The sequence below is a fragment of the Pipistrellus kuhlii genome, unplaced genomic scaffold (genome assembly GCF_014108245.1).
Source record: "Pipistrellus kuhlii isolate mPipKuh1 unplaced genomic scaffold, mPipKuh1.p scaffold_m20_p_15, whole genome shotgun sequence".
Classification (NCBI taxonomy): Eukaryota; Metazoa; Chordata; class Mammalia; order Chiroptera; family Vespertilionidae; genus Pipistrellus; species Pipistrellus kuhlii.
Genome location: NW_023425460.1, coordinates 22,329,443 through 22,350,306, shown reverse-complemented (window position 1 = coordinate 22,350,306; position 20,864 = coordinate 22,329,443). Strand labels below are relative to the sequence as shown.

The 20,864-nt window shown below is 36.7% G+C and overlaps 1 protein-coding gene across 2 annotated transcripts in view; it reads left to right on the top strand.

The window, feature by feature from the left end:
• PRKG1 (protein kinase cGMP-dependent 1) overlaps positions 1–20,864 on the top strand; it is a 1,018,841-nt gene that overhangs the window by 825,904 nt on the left and 172,073 nt on the right. For both annotated transcript variants that reach the window (XM_036438437.2, XM_036438436.2), the window contains exons 6-7: positions 7,314–7,391; positions 10,322–10,416. In XM_036438437.2, the coding sequence (XP_036294330.1) occupies positions 7,314–7,391; positions 10,322–10,416 (173 nt within the window). The remainder of the gene's footprint in view (positions 1–7,313; positions 7,392–10,321; positions 10,417–20,864) is intronic.

The window sequence follows — 20,864 nt, the reverse complement described above, 5'->3', positions numbered from 1 at the left end:
AATGCACATAGATATTCACACATACAACTTTGTACATTATATTTATCCTCACTATGTGTAATACATTTGATATTTTATTACATTTTAAAATGCTGCTCATAAGTCACTAAACAAGTCTCAGTTCTGTCTCTCAGCCAGTCTATTGGCTTGATATATTCTGGGACAATTCAGAAATTAATTTTCTAAGGACATCGTGTCCTTGTCATCGATATGGAAATGGATAAGAATCAGCCTCAACCCCTTGCTAAGGCAAGGATTATTCTGAAGTCAGGGTGACCTCAGGGATGTGACCACACAGTTCTGGTCAGGATGAGGCTTAGGCCTGCCTGAGAGTCTCTTCTCACAATGTCTATCCCATCCAGTGAGGTCAAACTGACTTACTGGATGGGATAGAACAATCCCTGGTTTCAAGTAGAAGTGGGCACCTCAGTAGAGACCTTCAAAGCAGATGGAATTCTGTGATTCAGGCAGTGAGGAACAGAACACAAGCTCCTAGTAGTCAGAATGTATCACAGAACCATAAGGCAAAGTTCATGGTGAAGGAGTTTGATAAATAGAATACCATGGAGGCATGTTTCATGTTTCATCAGGAGCTGTTATGACATCAAGGGACAGCTACATGGACACAGATGCTCGGCAGTGGTGGTGCCATAAACTCACACTCATGGTTCCAGCTACTTGAATCTTAAATAAGAATCTCCTTTCTTCCAATAGGAAATTCTTTTTTTCTTCTTCTTCTTTTTTTTTTAGTATTTTATTGATATTTTACAGAGAGGAAGAGAGAAGGATAGAGAGTTAGAAACATCCATCAGCTGCCTCTTGATGCTCTACCCACTGAGCCAAACCAGTTTCGGCCAGCTACTTGTATCTTAAATAACCTTGGGGATCTGGGCAGATGTGGTAGGAAGGGCAGTAATAGGAACACTCTATCTGGAAGTCTTAGCTGTCTGTATTTAATGAAAAGGCCATGCTTTCTGCTTATACTGGGTTTCTACCATGCCTAGATACTCAGGGGGGGGGGGTGTCTATGAATTAGCCCCTTATGAGTGGAAGGCCCGGTACATGGGAGCCTAGAGAGCTCTAAATTAATACTAGCATTCTCATTCTCAGAGGCAATGGTGGTCCTATGGTTAGGCTGAGGACACTGATTATAGTTATCTTGAAACCATCCTTCCTTCCCACATGCCTCTGGCTGGACAGTTACGGTGGGATTGTCTTGGTGAAATGTCTAAGCAGGCAAAGTGTGTTTATGTTTGCTGAGCTTCCCAGTTTTGTCTCTTCAGGATGTGCTTTTGCATTTCTTCTTGTCCCCACAGCATTAATTAGGGGTCTACGTAAATATGAATACGGAATAAGATGGGGAGTGAAGTTTACTGCCGTGAATTTCTGTAACTGAGGACAGAATGGTAAAGAACACATGAAGTTTCCAGTTGTCCAAGAGATTTGAAGGTCAATGGATGAATAGTAGTGGAGTTGAAAATGACCTAATAAAAATGAATGCATTGCAACCCTGTGACTTTTTAGATTCAGCCACTCTGACCTACTGTTTTCTTTGTGAACTGCATACATTCACCATCTCTGTGCCTTTACCAATACAATTCCCTCTGTTTGGAAAGCCCTTCCTCAATTTCCTCATTCAGCAGGGATTTGGTACCTGCCTGGGAAAAGCTACACATTATTTTTAGTAAATTATTTGCTTACCATCCTATCTCCTTACACTAATCTTTCTTTGCTAATAATAAAAAAATAATAATTTACTGGCATACAATGTTTACAATAGGACAAGCTTTATACGTTGTGACTGTTAACTCATTTGATCCCCACAAAAGTCTGTTTATGCAGCTATAATTATTCTTTTCAGAAAAGGAAACTACGCAGGAGGATTCAGGGACTTGTTTAGGGTTGCAGAGTTGGGATTTGTAACCAGGCAGTCTGGCTCCAGTATCCACACATGTAATCCCCATGCTATGCTGCCTCTCAAGTTATGGATGGTGTCACACATATCCCTGATGCCTCAGGGCCAAATGCAGTGTCTCATGTATAGAGAGCACAGATAAAGGCTTTTGGAAATTAACCAATGACCAGGCTCCCCGGACAAGGGCACGTCCCTTATGTGTTGGTGGAGGGGGCTTTTGTAGGTAAGCAGCCAAGGAGCCAAGTCGTTGTCCAGCCCAACAGGTGTGGGAAAGTACTGGATATAAATTAAGAAAGTGTCCCAAGTGAAAGTTGAGCCATGGCTTTGAAATAGAAAAAAAATTTTTAGTAGAGTGATGTGTATCCCAGATGTTCAGTTGGTTGGGACAGGATGGTGGTGGTTTGAAGAAGAAGAGAGGAAAAAAAGAGTCCCAGGCTTTGATTTGTTCCCCCACCCCCCCCCCCCCCGCAGTGTTTTGGTTAATTTGTGGTTGGTGACATGAGGAAGTTTTAATTTTTCTTTAGAGGATAGGAAGGAAAGCACATCAAACTTGTAGCCTAAATAAGGCTAGATATTATCTATGTAAATGCTTCATAAATGAACAGGTTCCTTTGATTATTTCTGTTCTATGAGATAGAAAGGCCCACTTATGACATTTGCTGTCTTTGGTTAGTAGAGGCCTAGTTCTGTGTTGAAATCTGTGGCTCCTGAACAGATTTCCTCCCAACTTCAGATACCATACTCCCAGAGTTCAGATAGCCAAGTGAAATGTTATGATGTAATAATGACTGTGTCAGTCTTTCTTGGGAGCCCTGAATAATCTAATATCCAGACTTGTCTAATGAGCAGAGTTTACCAAATAGAAGAAAAGTCCTGGACCAGGAAATGCTTTGTCTGTGGCCACTAACTAGAGTGTTTTTTGTCTGATCAAGCTGTGACCCTGTTCGCCACAAAGAGGTCTTGTCTTTGAAATAAATGTGGGCTGTTGAGGGGAAGTAGGAATTCCCATTGAGGACTGTCACTGACTTGGGCTCCAGAAAAGTAGCTGCAGATATTTTAAAGAAAATGCTCTCCTTTCTGATGTCATATTCTTATTCTAAAATATAACTGTCCTTTGAAAAAATGAGGTAGGAATCATGACTTGAGACCATACTGTTTTTTTAACTCACTGATCTTCCAATTGTTATTTTTAAACCTAAAAAATTTAGTAGATATTCAGGCACACTAAAGTGGTTCAGACTTATTGCAGCTGTTTTTTAAATTGGTAGCAATTACTACTGTGCTATAATCATTAGGGCAGTGTCAATTAATAGATGTTCTGTGATTTAATAAAGACAAAGATAACTCCAATCTTAAACTTAAAAAAATCCATATGTTTGATCTAAAAATTATGAATCTGATTTGATAAAATAAAAATGAATTATACATGTTACCAAGAGGCCACTTCCAAGACCTCTAGGAGCCATAATCAGTATTGTAATAAGCCTTCTGCCAAATGTCAGCAAGTGTGTGCAGAATTGTAAGTTTAACTGGAAATGTATATTAATGTTGAATTTTGAGAATACAAATACACACATATGAACAATAAAACATATACCCATTTTTCTTCTAGTGGCAAAAACAAGGTTGGCTTTTGGCTTTTTTAACTCAAAAGTAGCAGAAATATTATTCCAAATTATTGTCTTGGGGGGATGCATTACTTACATTTAGATATACTGTCAGGTTTCTTTCTCTATCCATCCCTCTAATCTATCACTTGTAACTCCTCTTTCCCATTTAAAACACAGGGGTTTGGACCAAATCTGTGCTTAATTTAGATTATATATTGAATGCCTATTTTGTGCAAGAGATTATTCTAAGTGGAACAATGGAAATAAATATAACATCTCCTCAGCCCTCTAAGCATCAGGTGACAGGGGTGCGGTCAGAAACAGCAAACATAAAAGGATAATTTTAAATCATGACGGGTGCAATAGGCCTTTCTCACAGGAGCGCCATTGTGCTCTGGTTTGCATCACTCAGAGTGGAACCACACAGCTTTGGAGAGCCTCATAATACAACAACAACAACAACACACCTTGTAGAAATGTAGGATAGAAAATGAGTGGGGGTGAAGGGCACATTATAAATGGAAAGGTCTCCTTGAGGCCTGATAATAAGGACAAGATAATGACAAATACCATGAGGAGGGGTATTGTAGATAGAGGACCTAGTGAATGCAAAGTTCTGGAGAGGGAGCCAGCTTGGTAAGCACAAGGCACAGATAAAGCCAGTGTTTCTAAAACAGAACAAATGAGGGTAAGAATGGGAGAAGATGAGGATGGAGATGTCTAAGAGTTGCTAAGGTTTCTTGCCATTCTAAACTCTAGATTTTCCTTTAATTGGAAATAAGGAGATGGTAGAGCTGCAAAGTGACCTTCAAAAAACAGTGAACCTGCTGGCATTTGCGTAACATAATTGTAGAGAATCTTGAAGAATCAGCATGTGCGATCATCTTCCCCTCAGGTGTAATTGGACGTTTCAGGATAGCATAGTCATTATGATCTCATAACACCATTAATATTATCTTTCCCAGACATGGGCTGCTTTTGGGCCATTGTTCCGTAGGCACTTCTCTGGAACCCTGAGTTTGTGGGCTTATGCACCTTGGAAATATGAACTGTGAATACCTGAGTAGGTATGCTAAAATAACTGGTGTGGCAATTGTGGGTGTCAAGTTACAAAACCCTATCAGATAATATAAGAAGATGGTTAGATAATTTCCATGAATTAATAAAGAGTCTGTAGATATTCCTGTTAAACTTTTTACTCTGTGGGATGAAGGACCTAAAATCACAAAAGTGCCAGCTGGTATGAACATGAGGGGAGCCCATGTCATCCTGGCACACTTTGGACCCTCATGAGAAGCTAATGTGTGACAGATAGAGCTGTGAGGACAAGAGGGAGGCTAAGGTCTATTTAACCCCAGGATCCAGCAATTTTGGATGCTACTAACTGTTTTGTTAGTACCTTCCTGTTTTGCTAGTTGTGGTTGGATTTTCTTTTACTTTCAATCAGGGAGTTGGGACAGTCTATTGGTTTATCACTGTCAGGTGACTTGGACTCATCTCTTCTTTGCAATGTAAAAGATACTAGTGATTGCCCACATGAACCCTCCAGCCGTAGGCGGGGGTGGAAAAGTGGAGGAGAAGGGCCCATATGTTTCACTAACTCCACCACAGTTCACTGTGGGACATGAAAGAAGTACCTGCATTGAGTCCCACTTTAGCCTCTTATTAATGATATGACCTTGGGCTAGTTAGTCACTGTGTTTGCTTTGGCTTCTCTATTGAAACCCCCGCCTTGGTTATTGTGAAGCTTCCACAAGATAAGGGTCAAGAATGAGCTTTGCCCACCATGCTAGGGATAAAGTTCTGACTGGGCTGTGTTCCAGGCTCTTTCCTCCCGTCTCAGCTGAGACCCCAAAGATAGGGAAGACACCATCTTTTACCACAGCAGCTGATGAGCTTGAACTCTAGAACCAATCAAAGCCAGAGCTTCCAGGAGAAGGCAGGAGCCAGGTACTGGGTTACAGCCCCTCTGTCTGCCTGCTGAGGTTATTTATTGCTGCATAACAAACCACCCCCAAAACCTGGTAGCTCAGAGCAAGAGCCATTTTATTCTCAGATTTCGTGGGGCAGGAATTCAGAGGTGATAGAAATGGCTTGTCTCTGCTCCAAGATATTTGGGGCTTTAGGTGTGGACACTCAAATGCCGAGGCTGGGCTCAGCTAGAACCTTATCACCCACATGGCTTCTTCCTGACTGCATTTAACAGAGATGACATAGAGGCTAGGTCAGGCTTGTCTACGTTAGCTGCTACCCGCCCTATCTGCTATAGTCAGTACTGACCACATATGAGCATTGGAGTGTAAATTAATTAAAATTAAATATACTTAAAAACTCAGCTTCTTAGTCACATTGGCCACATTTCAACAGCTCAGGAGCCACATTTGGCTAGAGGCTGCCAGATTGGACAATGCAGCTATATCACACTGCTGCCATCCAAGAAAGATGTACCAGACAGTGCTACTATGAGATTTTTGTCTGACTCATCTTTGCATCATCAGACCTGATCAGAGACACTCAGAATTGATATATGAAAGTAGAAATCACCATTTGTTCTTTAAATCTCTATGTCATACAGATCTCTTTTCAAAGCAGCAAGATAAGAAAATGGAACATACTAGTAGATAGCTGCTTGTTAAATGAAATAAATCAGTTGAAGAATGTGCATTCTATAATCCTAATTTTAAAACTTTTTATAAGACAATGAGTTGTGTTTGAGCAAAAAATTCCACACAGATTAGGTAGCATGTTAATTTTCAACATTAAGAAAATTATGGCTATTCTCAATGACAAGTATTAATGAATGAAAGGCAATTTTAAGAGTACATATAGTATTCAGAAACATGTTATTGAAGTGTAAAGACAAATCACAGCCAAATCACATGCAAACCATAAAATCTCTTTCCTAAGAAGTGCACAAAATAACATTTCCTTTCCCCAAATATGGCTCCCTTGCTAAGATACAGAGAAGAAGGCAGATGGCACAGCTCTCATTTCCCTGTTATAGCTCATGACACAGCAATACACTTTCTTCCACGTCCCCTTAAAGAAATTACTCCTGTCTATTTCAGGAATTATCTTAAACCTGGGAATGAGCCCAGTGACTGTGACAGGGTCAGAATACTGACACACTGACAGCGATCATCTTCTTGCTGCCTTACTTTGCTCCTCATTCGGTAGTTTATGAGCTCACAGATGCTGGGCCAGACTTCAGTCCATAAAATTAAGACATTCTGTTCGACAGAGCCAAACCTAAATTGCTGAAGCAAGGACAGTAAAGCATGAAGCAGTGCCTTAAAAAGTAACTAGGGCCATTGAACCCATACTAAAAGTCACCATGATTTCAAAATGAAGATCTTCAGATGCCACAGTAATTTCTCAAGAAAAAAAGAAAAGAAAAAAAAGCCATCCTTAAGAGAATACTAAAGCTAAATGAGAATAACAAAATAATATAGAAGACCCGTTTAATTAGCAGTTCTGCTGTTTTATTTCATGCTCAGTTGATGGGAGAAAAGGATATTTTTATCAAACTCTTAACATGATTGGATTTAAAGATATGAATGTAATCATCTGGAAAAAATGGCATCAACAAAATAGTTTAGAAATGAATATGATAGAAAGGACTTCTCTGCAACTAATTTGTTCATTGACTAGTAGTTATTCTTAAACCACGATGGGTTCTAGGTTTGAGTGAAACTCCTAGAGGAGCTGGTATTGGAAGAGGTCGGGTTGTTTGGTGAATTTTTCCTTTCCTAATGTGTTTTTCTTCTGTTGCTATTTCTGTTTTTCAGACCCACTATGAAAATGGGGAGTACATCATCAGGCAAGGTGCAAGAGGGGACACCTTCTTTATCATCAGCAAAGGAAAGGTAAGCACTGGGCGAGCAACAATGTTGCAGAAGGCGACCTGGGGTTTCTCAGTGACTCAGAGGAGCAGCACCAGTTCAGGGTCTAGAGCTCTACCAGGGTTTCCCGCTTCTGAAGCTGAAGAGCCTTCCATTTACTGTTTTATTTCTTAGTGCCGACTAAAGAATCATGGACATTGAAAATCTTCATGGATATAAGTGATTCCATTGGTCACAGGGAGACTTTTTGCCCCAATGATTTGGGTGTGTTTTTTCTTTATCACATTGCTAATTCTTTGCTATCAGGGAATGATATGTTTATCAGGTAAGATGAATTTCTGACAGGCTTATCAGAATACCCTGTTACTGTCAATTCCCAGCACTGCCTAAAAGAAGCTGTGTTTGTAACCAGTTTCAGCTGAAAACAGGTGCATTAGTGGTGCTGTTTTAGGAGTTTCATAGCAATCCTAAATAAAAGTGGTATTCAAATTACACCACGGGAACCAATAACATTGGCAATATTTTGGAGCACCATAGGGATTCCATAAGGGAGGAGTAAGAATATATTAGACCTCTCCTCTCATTTTTTGACAAGGTGGCCAGGTAGCATGGATTCAAATAGACGGCTCCATAGCTAGATAATTTTATAGCATTATTTTACAGGATCAGAAAGTATTTTGTGGTTTAAATGAAAATGATAATATACAGGCCAAGGGTAGAGAGTTTATTTCTATTTAACTTTCTCTACTTTGACATTTCTTCAGAATTAAAGATTCAAATGCCCATAATTGGTATCTTCATATTTAGAATGATTAATCATGCATACAAAGAAAAATGTGGAAATTAACACTTTAGAAGAAAGCTTTATTCTTGCTCTTTGAGGTGCTTATTTTTTTCACATTATAATTTTATCCAATTAGATTTTTCCTAATGTTTATCATATAAGCAGAAAGTTGTTTATTCTGTAGATGGTTCACTTTTTTATGTTAGATCAATTCAGTAACATCTTTTTAAAGAACATTTCAAGATACACTAAAATTTCTCCATTGACTGGATAATTCTGCAATTTAGAATTTCTAATATATTTTATTAACCAAATGGCAAATGTGCAGTTATAAGTACAATATGTCCTTATAACTGATTTTGAATCCATGATCTTAACTTATAGTATACATCAGTCCTTGATTTTTTTTAACAGCCAGGAGGAGGGATAGAGATGATTTTATTGAATTGCCTCCTTGTGCAGATGAGAAAACTGAGGTTTAGAGAGTTAACAATATATCAATGTTTATCAAAGCTAGGTCTGTAGAACATGTACATCTAAATCACCTACACTAAACTTTTGAAATTCAGATTCCTAAATTATAAATCAGAACCTTTATTTTAAATACACACACACACACACACACACACACACACACACCACTGAAGTTTGAGAATCACTGGACTAGTGTATTTCCATCCACATCTGTAAAAGCCTTGTCAACATACAAATGAGCATCTCTATTATATAGCTCAGTGGTGAGATTGTTAAAAATCGTATTCCCGTGGTTTTGAAACTCTATGGAGGTGTATTCAAATGGATCAGTGGAGAATAATAATTTAATTCTCTACACTTTTCACAGACCTTCTTAATACTTATATAAAAATTCTGTCTTTGACATCCAATCTCTAAATTCAAAAATCTAAAGCATAGTACGAGTATATTTAAATGTGTTTAAGTGTCTGTCATTGCCTCAGGAAATTCATTTTACTCCATTTTCCAGGCATATGTATGTAACTACCACCTCATTTTTCTGGGTGGCATGTAGCCAGTGTTATGAATATCAGTAGAGCTGGAGGGATATTGAATTAACATAATGGTAAAACTTATTGCATTGCTGTCCTTCTGTGGATTATTACTCAAGTCACAAATCCTATATGGGCTGAGATAACTTGTTAGTAAGGAAGTTTTTTCTGTTCAAACAATTTACAGCACTTTATTAAGTGATTATTATAAATTATAGAGAATGCTTAAGAAATATCTATTTCTTTGAAGAGCACATTATTTTTTATGCTTTTAAAATACATATATGTAATTTCTGTGTCTTTTAAAAAAGAAATTATGTGAATGTGGGTTGTGAGGACCTGAAGACTGTAGTCAGAGACCTGCGGGGAGACCTGCATGAAAATGTGGCTGGCTTTTGAATGAAGGCTGGGTTTTTCTTTTTTTCTTTTTTAAAATTCTCACCTGAGGATATGCTGTCATTGGTTTTAGAGAGAGAAACATTGGTCAGTTGCCTCCCATAAATACCCTGACTGGGGATCAAACCTGCAACCTTTTTGGTGTATGGATGACACTCTATCCAATTGAGTCACCCAGCCAGGGCAAGGCTGGATTTTCTTAAAGGAAGATAGGCATGTAAAGATGTGGAGAAAGATGTTCATTGTAGAAGAAGAAAAAAAGGAAAAAAGAAAACAACAAATGTCCACAGGTATGGAAATTGATAAATTGGTATATGTACCAAGTAGAAGAAGGCAACAGATGAGCTCTATTTATATCTAGAAGCATGAAATAATAATTAAAATAATGTTAAGATAAAAATGTAAGTTACAGAATTTTATATACAGTATTTAAAAAACCACATATGCATATAAAAACACATAATAAAGGATGGAAGGAATGCTCACTAAAGCTGCTATAATGATTGCCTCATATGAGGTAGGAAATAGGATAAGGATGAGGATTAAATGGAATTCAAATTTCTGAATAATTTACTATTTCTTAAAAACAAATTGAAAGAATAAAAATATTTGAAGGTCATTTCTTTGTCCCATTTGTGATAATATACTTTTATTCCTCATAAAAGTGATTTAAAAAGAAAAAGAAAAGTGAAATTAATAGTATCAAGTAGTGCTCATTGGGTCACCCAGAGTATGCAGTGGATACAGTCTTTCATTGTTTCTCTTTGTAGGTCAATGTCACTCGCGAAGACTCCCCAAGTGAAGACCCAGTCTTTCTTAGGACTTTAGGCAAAGGAGACTGGTTTGGAGAGAAAGCCTTGCAGGGGTAAGTAGATCGCATGTCACACAGTTTTTGCTTGAGTACTACATAAATTCCTGTCTTCAAAATGGAGCTCTTAACAAAATGAGATTTTTAGTGCTGATTCTGATATCAGACACGAACCCTTGCTCATTTTTATTTATTTCCAGCCGAATTGTAATATGTGTAGATAAGCTGTAGGATTGATTGGTGGTTAAGTTCTGTAATAAATACTTTTTATATCAATAGGAAAATCTCTCAGCTTTATGTTTAACTGCAAGCTCTTTAAAGATAAAAGAGAGGGAGACGTCTCTGCTAAGCTTACTTTGTCCCACAGTTTTAGTCATAATCACAGGAAGATGGTTGAGCATTTAGAAATCCCTAAACCTGACAGAATAAACAATAGATGGGAAAGCAGGGATTCACCTCTGGCTGGTTATGGTCCTTTCTGGTTATGATAATGGAGGCGGAGGAGCAGGTGGGCGTGGAGGTGTTTATGCAGACTCACTCCTGAAGGGCTCCAAAGGCTCAAGGGTGTACTACAAGATCACTGACATTGCACTTGTACACTAAGACCTCAAGAAAGAAGCAGTTGGGATTTCTTCCCTTATACTATGGAGGAAAAACACAGATGATTTTGTACCACTGAATAAACAAAACGCACAACAAATATGACAGATATATTTGGATATTCTAGTCTTGGTGTCCAATAAGCAACATCTCTCAATTATCAGTAAATATAGGTAAAGCTTTTCTGAGTTCCGTCTGTATAATAAGCCACTTGAATAAGAAATAACTAATAAACACTTTTTTTTTGCATCAAATTCCACATGTAGGACTGTCTACTAGAGAGGAACAGCTATGGGGTCAAATATATTCCTAAAATATTTGGAATAGTTTTGTTTCCATTTCCAATTAAGACTTTATTTTTAAAATTACAAGCAATTTGCTTAGGGTACTATAAAGTTTAAGGAGTTTTTAAATTTTTATTTTTAATGATAGCTTATATTCAACATTAGTTTCAGGTGTACAGCACAGTGGTTAGATAATCCTATATTTTATAAAGTGGTGTTCCTAATAGTTCAAGTACCCACCTGCACCATACAGAGTTATGATAATATTATTGACTATATTTCCAATGCTATACTTTCTATCCCGGTGACTATTTTATAGCCACCAATTTGTACTTCTTATTCCCTTCACCTTAAGGAGTTTTTATTTTTTAAGCCACATTCAGTTGCCAGGTCTTATTTTCTTCCTTACTATTTCACAACTACAAAAATAAAGCAGTGAATATGATGCCATCTTACTCAGGCCATATTATCTTATGAAAATTCAGAACTAAATGCACTTGATTTTTTCTTTTACTGAGATCATTTGATCCTATCTGATGAATGTGTATTTGCCATTAAATTTTTCCCATGGCATAGTTGGAAGAAATGCCATGTTTGGTGTAAACATACAAAATAATGCAATAATCATAATCTTCATAGCATAAAATGGACAAATATGCCATCTGTGCTTTAATCTTTCTTTCCCTTGATTATTATATATGTAGAGTATTCTAGAGAATAATGCCAGCTGACTGCCTTAGTCCAAGATGAAATGTCTCTGTGAAAATTGTGATACATTTTCAAAATATAACACTTTCTATCACTTCTGATGAATCACATGTTGGACACCAGACAGTAAAACATAATTGAGAATTGACAGATTTCCTTTTGTAGCTTACTATCACTGAATCTTGGTGCAAATAACAAAAGCTTTTATGGTGAAAACACCTTCCTAAAATGTGTCTTAAGAAATGACCTTGGGAATATGATTTATGAAAAAGATATCAAAGTATGCTCTAATATCAAATTTAAGTTAATACTATTCCATGTAGATAAAATTCATTCTAGCATATGCGTATTCCTATGAACTGTCTGTTGTCAAAACTTGTTTGAACATATGCAGTCTCTTCACTGGCCAATCTGTCACCACACCACTACTACAACTGTTATTACACTGACCTATCCCCATTCTTTCTTTCTTATGCCCTTTAATGTTGTTTTGTCACTACTCAACCTGGCTTTGTCAGTCTACTTTAAGCGTCCTCTTAAATGTCACCAGAGATTTCCTACTGACATCATAGAACCGTCTTTTTCTTATCTTCATTTGACTTAACTTCTCAGTCACAGTTTTACACTATTCACCACTCTTTCTTTGCATTCCCTATCCTTTGTGAGCCCGGCATGTATTAGCACTCTACAATTTCTCATTTGATATTCTAAAATTCACCAGTGTTTTGTCCTCAGCTCTCTCTGTTACATAACTTCTTGGTATACATCCATCTCTATCACTGCATATTCCTTCAGTGAAAAGAAGTCCCAAATATTTATATTTTATTTTGAGCTCAGCATCTGGCACTTTTCAGGTGCTCAACATGTATAGTTAAGTGAACAAATAAATGAATGAACAAATGTGCCTCTCTCATGATGCCCACACTTGCAATCCCTTCTGCCATATGTCACTTTTACTACTTGAATTTGCTTGATGGCTAATAAAGGATTATGAACTTACTTGATTATAGGGGTTTAGATGGTAATGTAAATGAGTAAAAATAAGGTGAGTAAAACTGGTGGTAAAATTGGTGGCAAACTAGAAAGCCTTTTGTAATAAGGATAGCAATTGCTATGCTTTTTTGTCCTTTAAAGAAATACAGAAAAAAACTAAGTAACTTAAAAAAAAAAAAAAAAAGCTTGCAAGCAAACCAAACATTTAATATCTCTGCAATTTGACCTGTGAGCTCCCATTTGTGATGTCTATCAATCAGATAAGCCTCTTTAAAACTCTATTACTTGGTTCAATTGAAGGAAGCCTAATAGGTTAACACTTCTTGATTATTTCTTACTTTGATTTTTGACATTGTAATGTCCTGTGTCTATGACTTGTTTTTCACTCTGTGTCTCCATGTTCTATTCTGATCTTTTCTTTGAATTTTAATATTTCACACAGGAAATCCCTACATTTCACAACTCACATTGATTTGTTTCACTTGCTACCCACTAAATATCTTAAAATTTTATGCAACTTCAGGATATAAAGTCTTTGGGGCAACTTTATGTATTCTTTTGGATGATAGCTATGCTTCTTTGTAACCCAGATGCTTTTTTTATACTTGAAAGATAAATTTTATAGTCAATATTCTCTGTGTGCACATAACAGAGCATTTCAGATTGTTGTTTTCTCACAAATAAAACTTAGTTGTGCTGGGAACTTTTATTTTCCTGAGAATGTTCAGCAGGTCATTAAAATATTGGTAAATTAGTAATATTGATATAATTTCTTGACCATTCTTTTTAAATTTTTCAAATTAAATTTATTGGGGTAACATTGGTTGATAACATTACATAAATTTCAGGTGTACCATTTTATAATAGGACATCTGTATAATCTATTGTGTGCACTGTCACTATATATTTGATCTCCTCTACAGTCTTTATTCTCTCTATCCGCTTTTCTTCTGGTAACTACCATGTATCTATGAGTTCATTTATCTTCTTTGTTTTTCATTTGTTGCTTTTTGTCTTATATTCCCCAATAACTGAAATCATATGGTTCTTACACTTTTCCATCTGACTAATTTGACTTAGCACGATATTCTTAAGATCCATCCATGTTGCCACAAATGTCTCAAATTTCATCATTTTTATATCTGGGTCCATTGCACATACACTTTATCCACTCATCTGTCAAAGGACATTTAAGACACAAGGGGAACAAGGCATGTTTTCATGTGTTGACTATGGTGAATACTGCTGCAAACAATATGGAAGTACATATATCTTTATGAATAAGTGTTTTCAAACACTTTGGCTAAAATTTTTTTGAGAAAAGGGATTGCTGGGTAACATGGTAGCTCCATTCTTAATTTTTGAAGAAATTCCATTCTGTTTTCCATAGTGACTGCACCAATTTACATTCCCACTACAGTGTGGGAAGACCCTTTTTTCTTCACATCTTCTCCAGTACTCATTATTTCTTATCTGTAATAGCCATTCTCACAGGTGTGAAGTGATATCTCATTGTGGTTTTGATTTGCATTTTTTCTTATAATTAGTGATGTTGAGGTCTTTTTTTTTTCTTCATATATCTGTTGTCCATCTGTTTGTTATTTTGGAAAAGTGTCTGGGTCCTGTGCCCATTTCTTAATCAGATTGGTTTTGTTTGTTTGTTGAGTTATATAAGTTACCTATATATATTTAGCAGATTAGCCCTTTATCAGAGGTACATTTGCAAATATCTTCTCTCATTCAGTTTGTTGCCTTTTTGTTATTGATATATATATATTTCTGTATGGAAGCTTTTTAGTTTGATGTAGTCCTGTTCAATTATTTTTGCTTCTATTTCCCTTTTCTTTGGAGTCAAGTTCACAAACATCTCTCTGAGACGAAGGTCCATAAGTTTAGTACCTGTGTTTTCTTCTGAGTTTTTTATTGTTTCAGGTCTTATATTCAAGTCCTAATCCATTTGAACTAATTTTAGTGTATGGTGTCAGATAGCAGTCTAGTTTTATTCTTTTTCATATGGCTTTCCAGTTTTCTCTGCACCATTTATTAAAGAGTCTTTGTTTTTCCCATGGAATGTTTTTGGCTCCTGTGTTAACAATTAGTTGCCCATATATGTGTGGATTTATTTCTGGTCTGTCAGTTATATTTCATTGATTTTGTCATTTTTCCTGCCAATAGCAGAGTGTTTTTATTATTGTATCTTTGTACTATAGTTTGAAGTCAGGAAATGTGAGTTCCTGTGACTTAGTGTTTGCTGGCCCTCACTCTGCCACCATAGAATTGCATTTAGCTATTCAGGGTTTTTTGAAGTCCTATACAAAATTAATGCATTTTTTGTTCTATTTCTGTGAAAAACAAACAAACAACAACAACGAAAATCGCCATTAGGATTTGATGAGGATTGCATTAAATTTATATATTGCTTTTTAGGTAATATCACCATTTTAGCCATGTGATTAGTCCTAACCATAAATACAAAATATCCTACCTTTTATTTGTATCTTGATAATTCTTTCTAAATTTAAGAGTGCCTACTTCTAGTATTAAGGACCCAGTAGATAATTGAATGAAATAACATGTGACCTTGGCAACCTGACTCCAGAATTCCACTATATAGCTCTGCCTCTAGAAGTAATGTTTCATTTCATCATTGGACTGAGACAGTAGAATCATAAATCTAGCCATTCTATAATCTGTATTATTAGATTAACCATTAACCTGTAATAGCATCCCATTACAAGAAAAATTGGGGTCACATAGTTTTCATTATGTGGTTGACATCAAGCAAATTATTCAGTATTGTTTATCTAAAGCATTATTTTCCCCTGTGGTAATGATTTTTCCACAACCAAAAGGGCAAAATATTTTACTCTTTACAGAAATACTACTTCTTTATATACATGAGAGATAAAGTTGTGTTTTAAAGAAATTAGTTCAGGTTTTATTCAATAACTCATGAGTCAATTCATCTACACTCTCACTTAACGATTGCTTCAAGATCTCTCCATGACTTGAAACCATACAGAATTCACAGAGGCATCAGCTATATCAAATTCTAGGTTACTTGGATCTGTAGTAATGGGAAATATTTAAGAATATGATGAACCTGAGAGAGATGGGTTCAAACTTTGCCTTGTTCCTCCCCTCCTTCTCCCCTAATATTAGAGTCTTCAGCAAAATATATGGTTAAGAGTTCATCTCAGAAGTCAGACTGCCTGGATTGGAATCCACTCTGTCATTTATAAATTATGAAACCCTGAGAGATTCTCTTTTCATCTAAAATGAAAAAGATGATTGTCTCTAACTTTTTGAGTTACTGTGAGAAGTAATCAAGGGAATACTTATAAAGCATTTTGGGTGACTACCTAGAATTTAGATTAATGCTCAAAAAAAGCCAACTGCTATCAGCACTGCCACTATCATCTTTCTCCCCATTATTATTATCAGCAACAGCAACATCCATCACCGTAATCCTGGTATCACTGTTCCCATTCCCAAGAATGTTCTGGGCCAGTTAACCTCTCTGAAAACCTGTAAACTGAGCCAGTTGAACTAGATGATCTCTAAGCTTTCTTAGGGCACAGTCTCTGCTTCTCTTGAAATGTGGCTTCTTTTCAACTGGAACAGATCTCTGGATTCTAAATGCAGCTCTGGGCCACCCTCATTAAATAGCAGACTACTGCCTGCAGGGCCCTTTTCTCCAGGAAACTCTCCCAGCTGCTGCCTGTCATTCAGAACACCTATACCACATGCCAGGCTCTGCCTTTGTTTGTGCAAAACCAGATTAGCCAGTCAATTCAGCTTACTTTGGTATCACAAGTCTGTGTTCCCCAGATTTCCTTTACTCATTGACTGTGATCTTGGGAAATTTAATTAATATTTCTGAACCCATTTCTTGTTTTTTTCCTCTCTTTTTTTTCAATTAATAAAATATCATATACAACGATATAGCAAATATTAAATATAGCAAATATCATTCACTTATTTATTTGGAAAGAAAGCCTTTTAGTTATGATCATTCTTCTGAAGGTTATAATGGATAACCTATGTAAAATGCAACAGAATGTCTTATGGGATATTTCCAGGTTGTCCTGTGTTTCTGGCAAAAGCCCATAGCCAACAAGCTGCCAGTACTTAGGGCTAGCTGCTCTTTGTAGAACTAAGAAGAGTTAGAACTATTTTTTTTTTAGTACCACTACTCTATCTGTAAGATGGAGAACTAGGGACACTGAAGGCTGGCCTTTTGAGGGGATGGGAACAGTGATACCAGGATTACAGTGATGGATGTTGCTGTTGCTGATAATAATCAAAAGAAGTGGTTTCCTCAACTATCTGCTCTCAGCTTATTTTTGTTGTTGTTGAAGTTTTATATGTAAACAGGTGATTAAAATAGAGAATGTGATAAGTGATATTATAGAAGAAGCACATTATAATATCTCTATTTTCATACCAAAATTTTTCCTGCGCTCTAAATTTAGCTTTCTATGGGGTATAGCCACTTGGATGCCACTCAGGTACTTCAAATAGCACTTGGACAACTGTAAACTCATTTTCTCTCCACCCTCAACCAAATCTACTCCATTTGAAATGATCACTATTGCAGTGTTTCTCACACCAAAAGTTTGGGCATTATCTTTGACTGTTTCCTCTCCTGAAATACATCACTGGTAAATAATCATGTTGATTCTATCTTTTAAATAACTCTTACCATCACCTACATATTTACACAATTTCAATCTGCTATCTGAATTACAATCATGTAGAAGCTTACCTGTTGCTCTGTAGGCACCTAGACCCATGACGTGGTCATATACTCTTACATATTAACATAAGATGCCTAGCATACAACAGTAGCCCACTGGGCTTTGATGTTAAGGAACTCATTAGAGAATTTATAAAAATCATATCTTGGTTATAAAGAAACCAAAATATAGTCACATGCACACACACCAAACACACCTATTCCAAATCATCAGTATTATTACAAAAACACCTGTAGCCAAACACACACACAAATAAGCCAAGATAAATTAATAAAATGTGAACATCTGCTCTCTGATCTTTTCCAGAGTGTAGAACTGTAATATAAAGTTAATCACATGAAACATTTCTCTTGTTGTTTGAATTTATTTGCTAATCTTGTCAATACTTTAGTGTGCACTGTACACTCAGTTATCTCAACAATAGTTCTGATTATCATAGTAGGCAAGAATTATCAGTAAGTGATAGGAATCAAAGATACATTAGTTTAAACAAATTAGAATATTAGTTGTTTAAAAAAATGTAAAATGCAAGGGGATTTATGAAAGGACTTTTATTCTAGAAAAGGGCTTGGTGCTGCAAACACAAGTAATTGTTTCTACAAAGGGGACATTTTTTAGATAGTTGAGGAAACATCAGGGTGTCTTAGAAAATGGTTTCTTTGTCCCTGGAATCTTAAATATAAGGTCATTTTCAATAGCGAAAATTGAGGTACTTATTGAACAATTCAGTCCCTCATTGCTATTCTCCAACATGTCATTCAGACAAGTAATTTCCTTCAGTTGCCACAAGACAAGAAAATATAATGCATATTTGAAATTCTCTTCAAAACCCAATAGAAAAAAATGTTCATTTGAAGCTAATTTCCTTGTTAATGAATTTGGCTAGTGTTTTGTGTCTGTCATTTTTATTCTTTTCAAGTCTAAATGATTGCTCTTTTTCCTTTATACAGTATGGAAGAAAAATGGCTTATTATAAATGATGTTTTAGTTAGAATCATTATTATTATTATACTAATCACTTGTGATACCTTAAAAATATTTTAAGCCCAACTGAATAGTCTTTCCCTAAAGTATCTCTGAATGTAACATTTATTCACATATTCTGATTGAAACTGTCTCCACATGAGGTATTTCCAGCTATATGTGGCCTCATATTCCTCATTCATACAATGAGCTCAGAGTGGAAGATATTTTAAAAACATATGTGATAATTGTCTTACCCAATATTTCACAAAGTAGGGCGAGCACAGTATTCCTTTTAGGACATTTCAAGTAATATGGAAGGGGATTTTTTAGCACGCTTCCTAGGGCCCTGTTCAAATATATCAGTAAGTAATAAAAGGATAAGATGAAAATCGACTCTAATGGTAGAATGACCAGAAGGACTGCTGGACCAGTCACTCTGAGGCACACTGACCACTTCCTGGTCCCTTTCCCCAGTGACCAGGTTCTGATCAACTGATGGCTAGGAGTGGAGCCAGCTAGCAAGCGGGAACAGTGGACCTCTTGTTTTCTTCCCCCGACCACCAGGCACCCATCACCTGATGACTAATGAAGAACCAACCAGGAGAGGGTGGCATCAGGAGTGGGGCCGCCTATGGGCAGCTGAGGAAGATGGCCCTGATTGCAAGCCAGGCCTAGGAACCGTACCCGTGTACTGATTTCATGTGCCAGGTCTCTAGTATCAGTAAATAATCACATAGGCACCTTAGTTTAACAAAACACAAGTAGAAATAATTTCAGCTGAAATTTCAGCCAAAACCGGTTTGGCTCAGTGGATAGAGCATCGACCTATGGACTGAAAGGTCCCAGGTTTGATTCCATTCAAGGGCATGTACCTTGGTTGCAGGCACATCCCCAGAGGGGGGTTGTGCAAGAGGCATCTGATCAATGTCTCTCTCTCTCATAGATGTTTCTAACTCTCTATCCCTCTACCTTCCTATCTGTAAAAAATCAATAAAATATATTTTTTAAACCAATTTCAATAGCATCGTAAATTATGAAAAAATTAGATATAAATTTAACAAAAGGTTTTTAAAACCTGCATACTGATAGCTACAAAATGTATATAAGAGGAATGTTGAGATACACTGTTTTCATGTCAGTATTGTTCACCCAGATTGACCTGTGCATCTAGTGCGGTTTCAGTCAAAAATACCAGCAAGCTTTATTGTGGAAATTGACAAGCTGATTTTAAACTTCATATGGAGAGTTAAAAGACCTTAAATAGCCAAAGAACTTTGGGGAGAAGAAAGAATAAATTTGGATGACTAATTCTACCAGACTTTGAGACTTATTTTAAAGCTCTAGTAACTAAGGCAAATGTGGTATTGATGTCAAGGCAGACAAATAGATCTCTGAACAGAGTAAAGAGCTCTGAAACCCACCACTCACATATTGCTGCCCTAGTGAGATCAGGCTGCCATACAGGATATTATAGCGTGGGTGTCTTAAAACAACAGAAGCATACTTTCTTACAGTTCTGGAGGCCAGAATTCCAAGATCAACATGGTTGATTTCTTGTAGGACTCATTTCCTGATTTGCAGATGGCTGCCTTCTTACGGTACATTCACATATCTGCTTTTCTGGCCATTACTTGGTGCATGCATATTCAGAGAGTGGAAAAGCTCTCTGGTGTGCCTTCATATAAGGACACTAATTCCATCATGAGGCACCCACCTTTACAACCTCATCTAAACTTAAGTGTCTCCCAAATGTTCTACCTTCCAATATCATAATATTGGGGTTTAGAGCTTTAACAAATGAATTTGAGGCTAGGTAAAGGGAGCACACAATTCAGTCTTATAGCATCTGCCAGTTAAAGCTCACCATCAGTTCCAAGGCAAGTCATTGATGTCACCATTTTCCATAAATGGTGTTGAAACAATTGAATACCATTAAGTAGAATCTAATGAACAGAATGAATTGACCAACAAAATAAGGCCTAAAGCATGGAGGCAGGGAACAGACTGACATATCTTTTGTTTTGTTTGTTTTGTTTTGTTTTTTGTTTTTTGGGTTTTTTTTGTTTTTTTGTGTGTTTTTTTTGCCCCCCCCCCTTCCTCCCACACATCCCTTCCCTCCCCAGAGTTTTGTGTCCATTGGTTGTACTTATATGCATGTATACAAGTCCTTCGGTTGATCTATTATCTCCTCCAG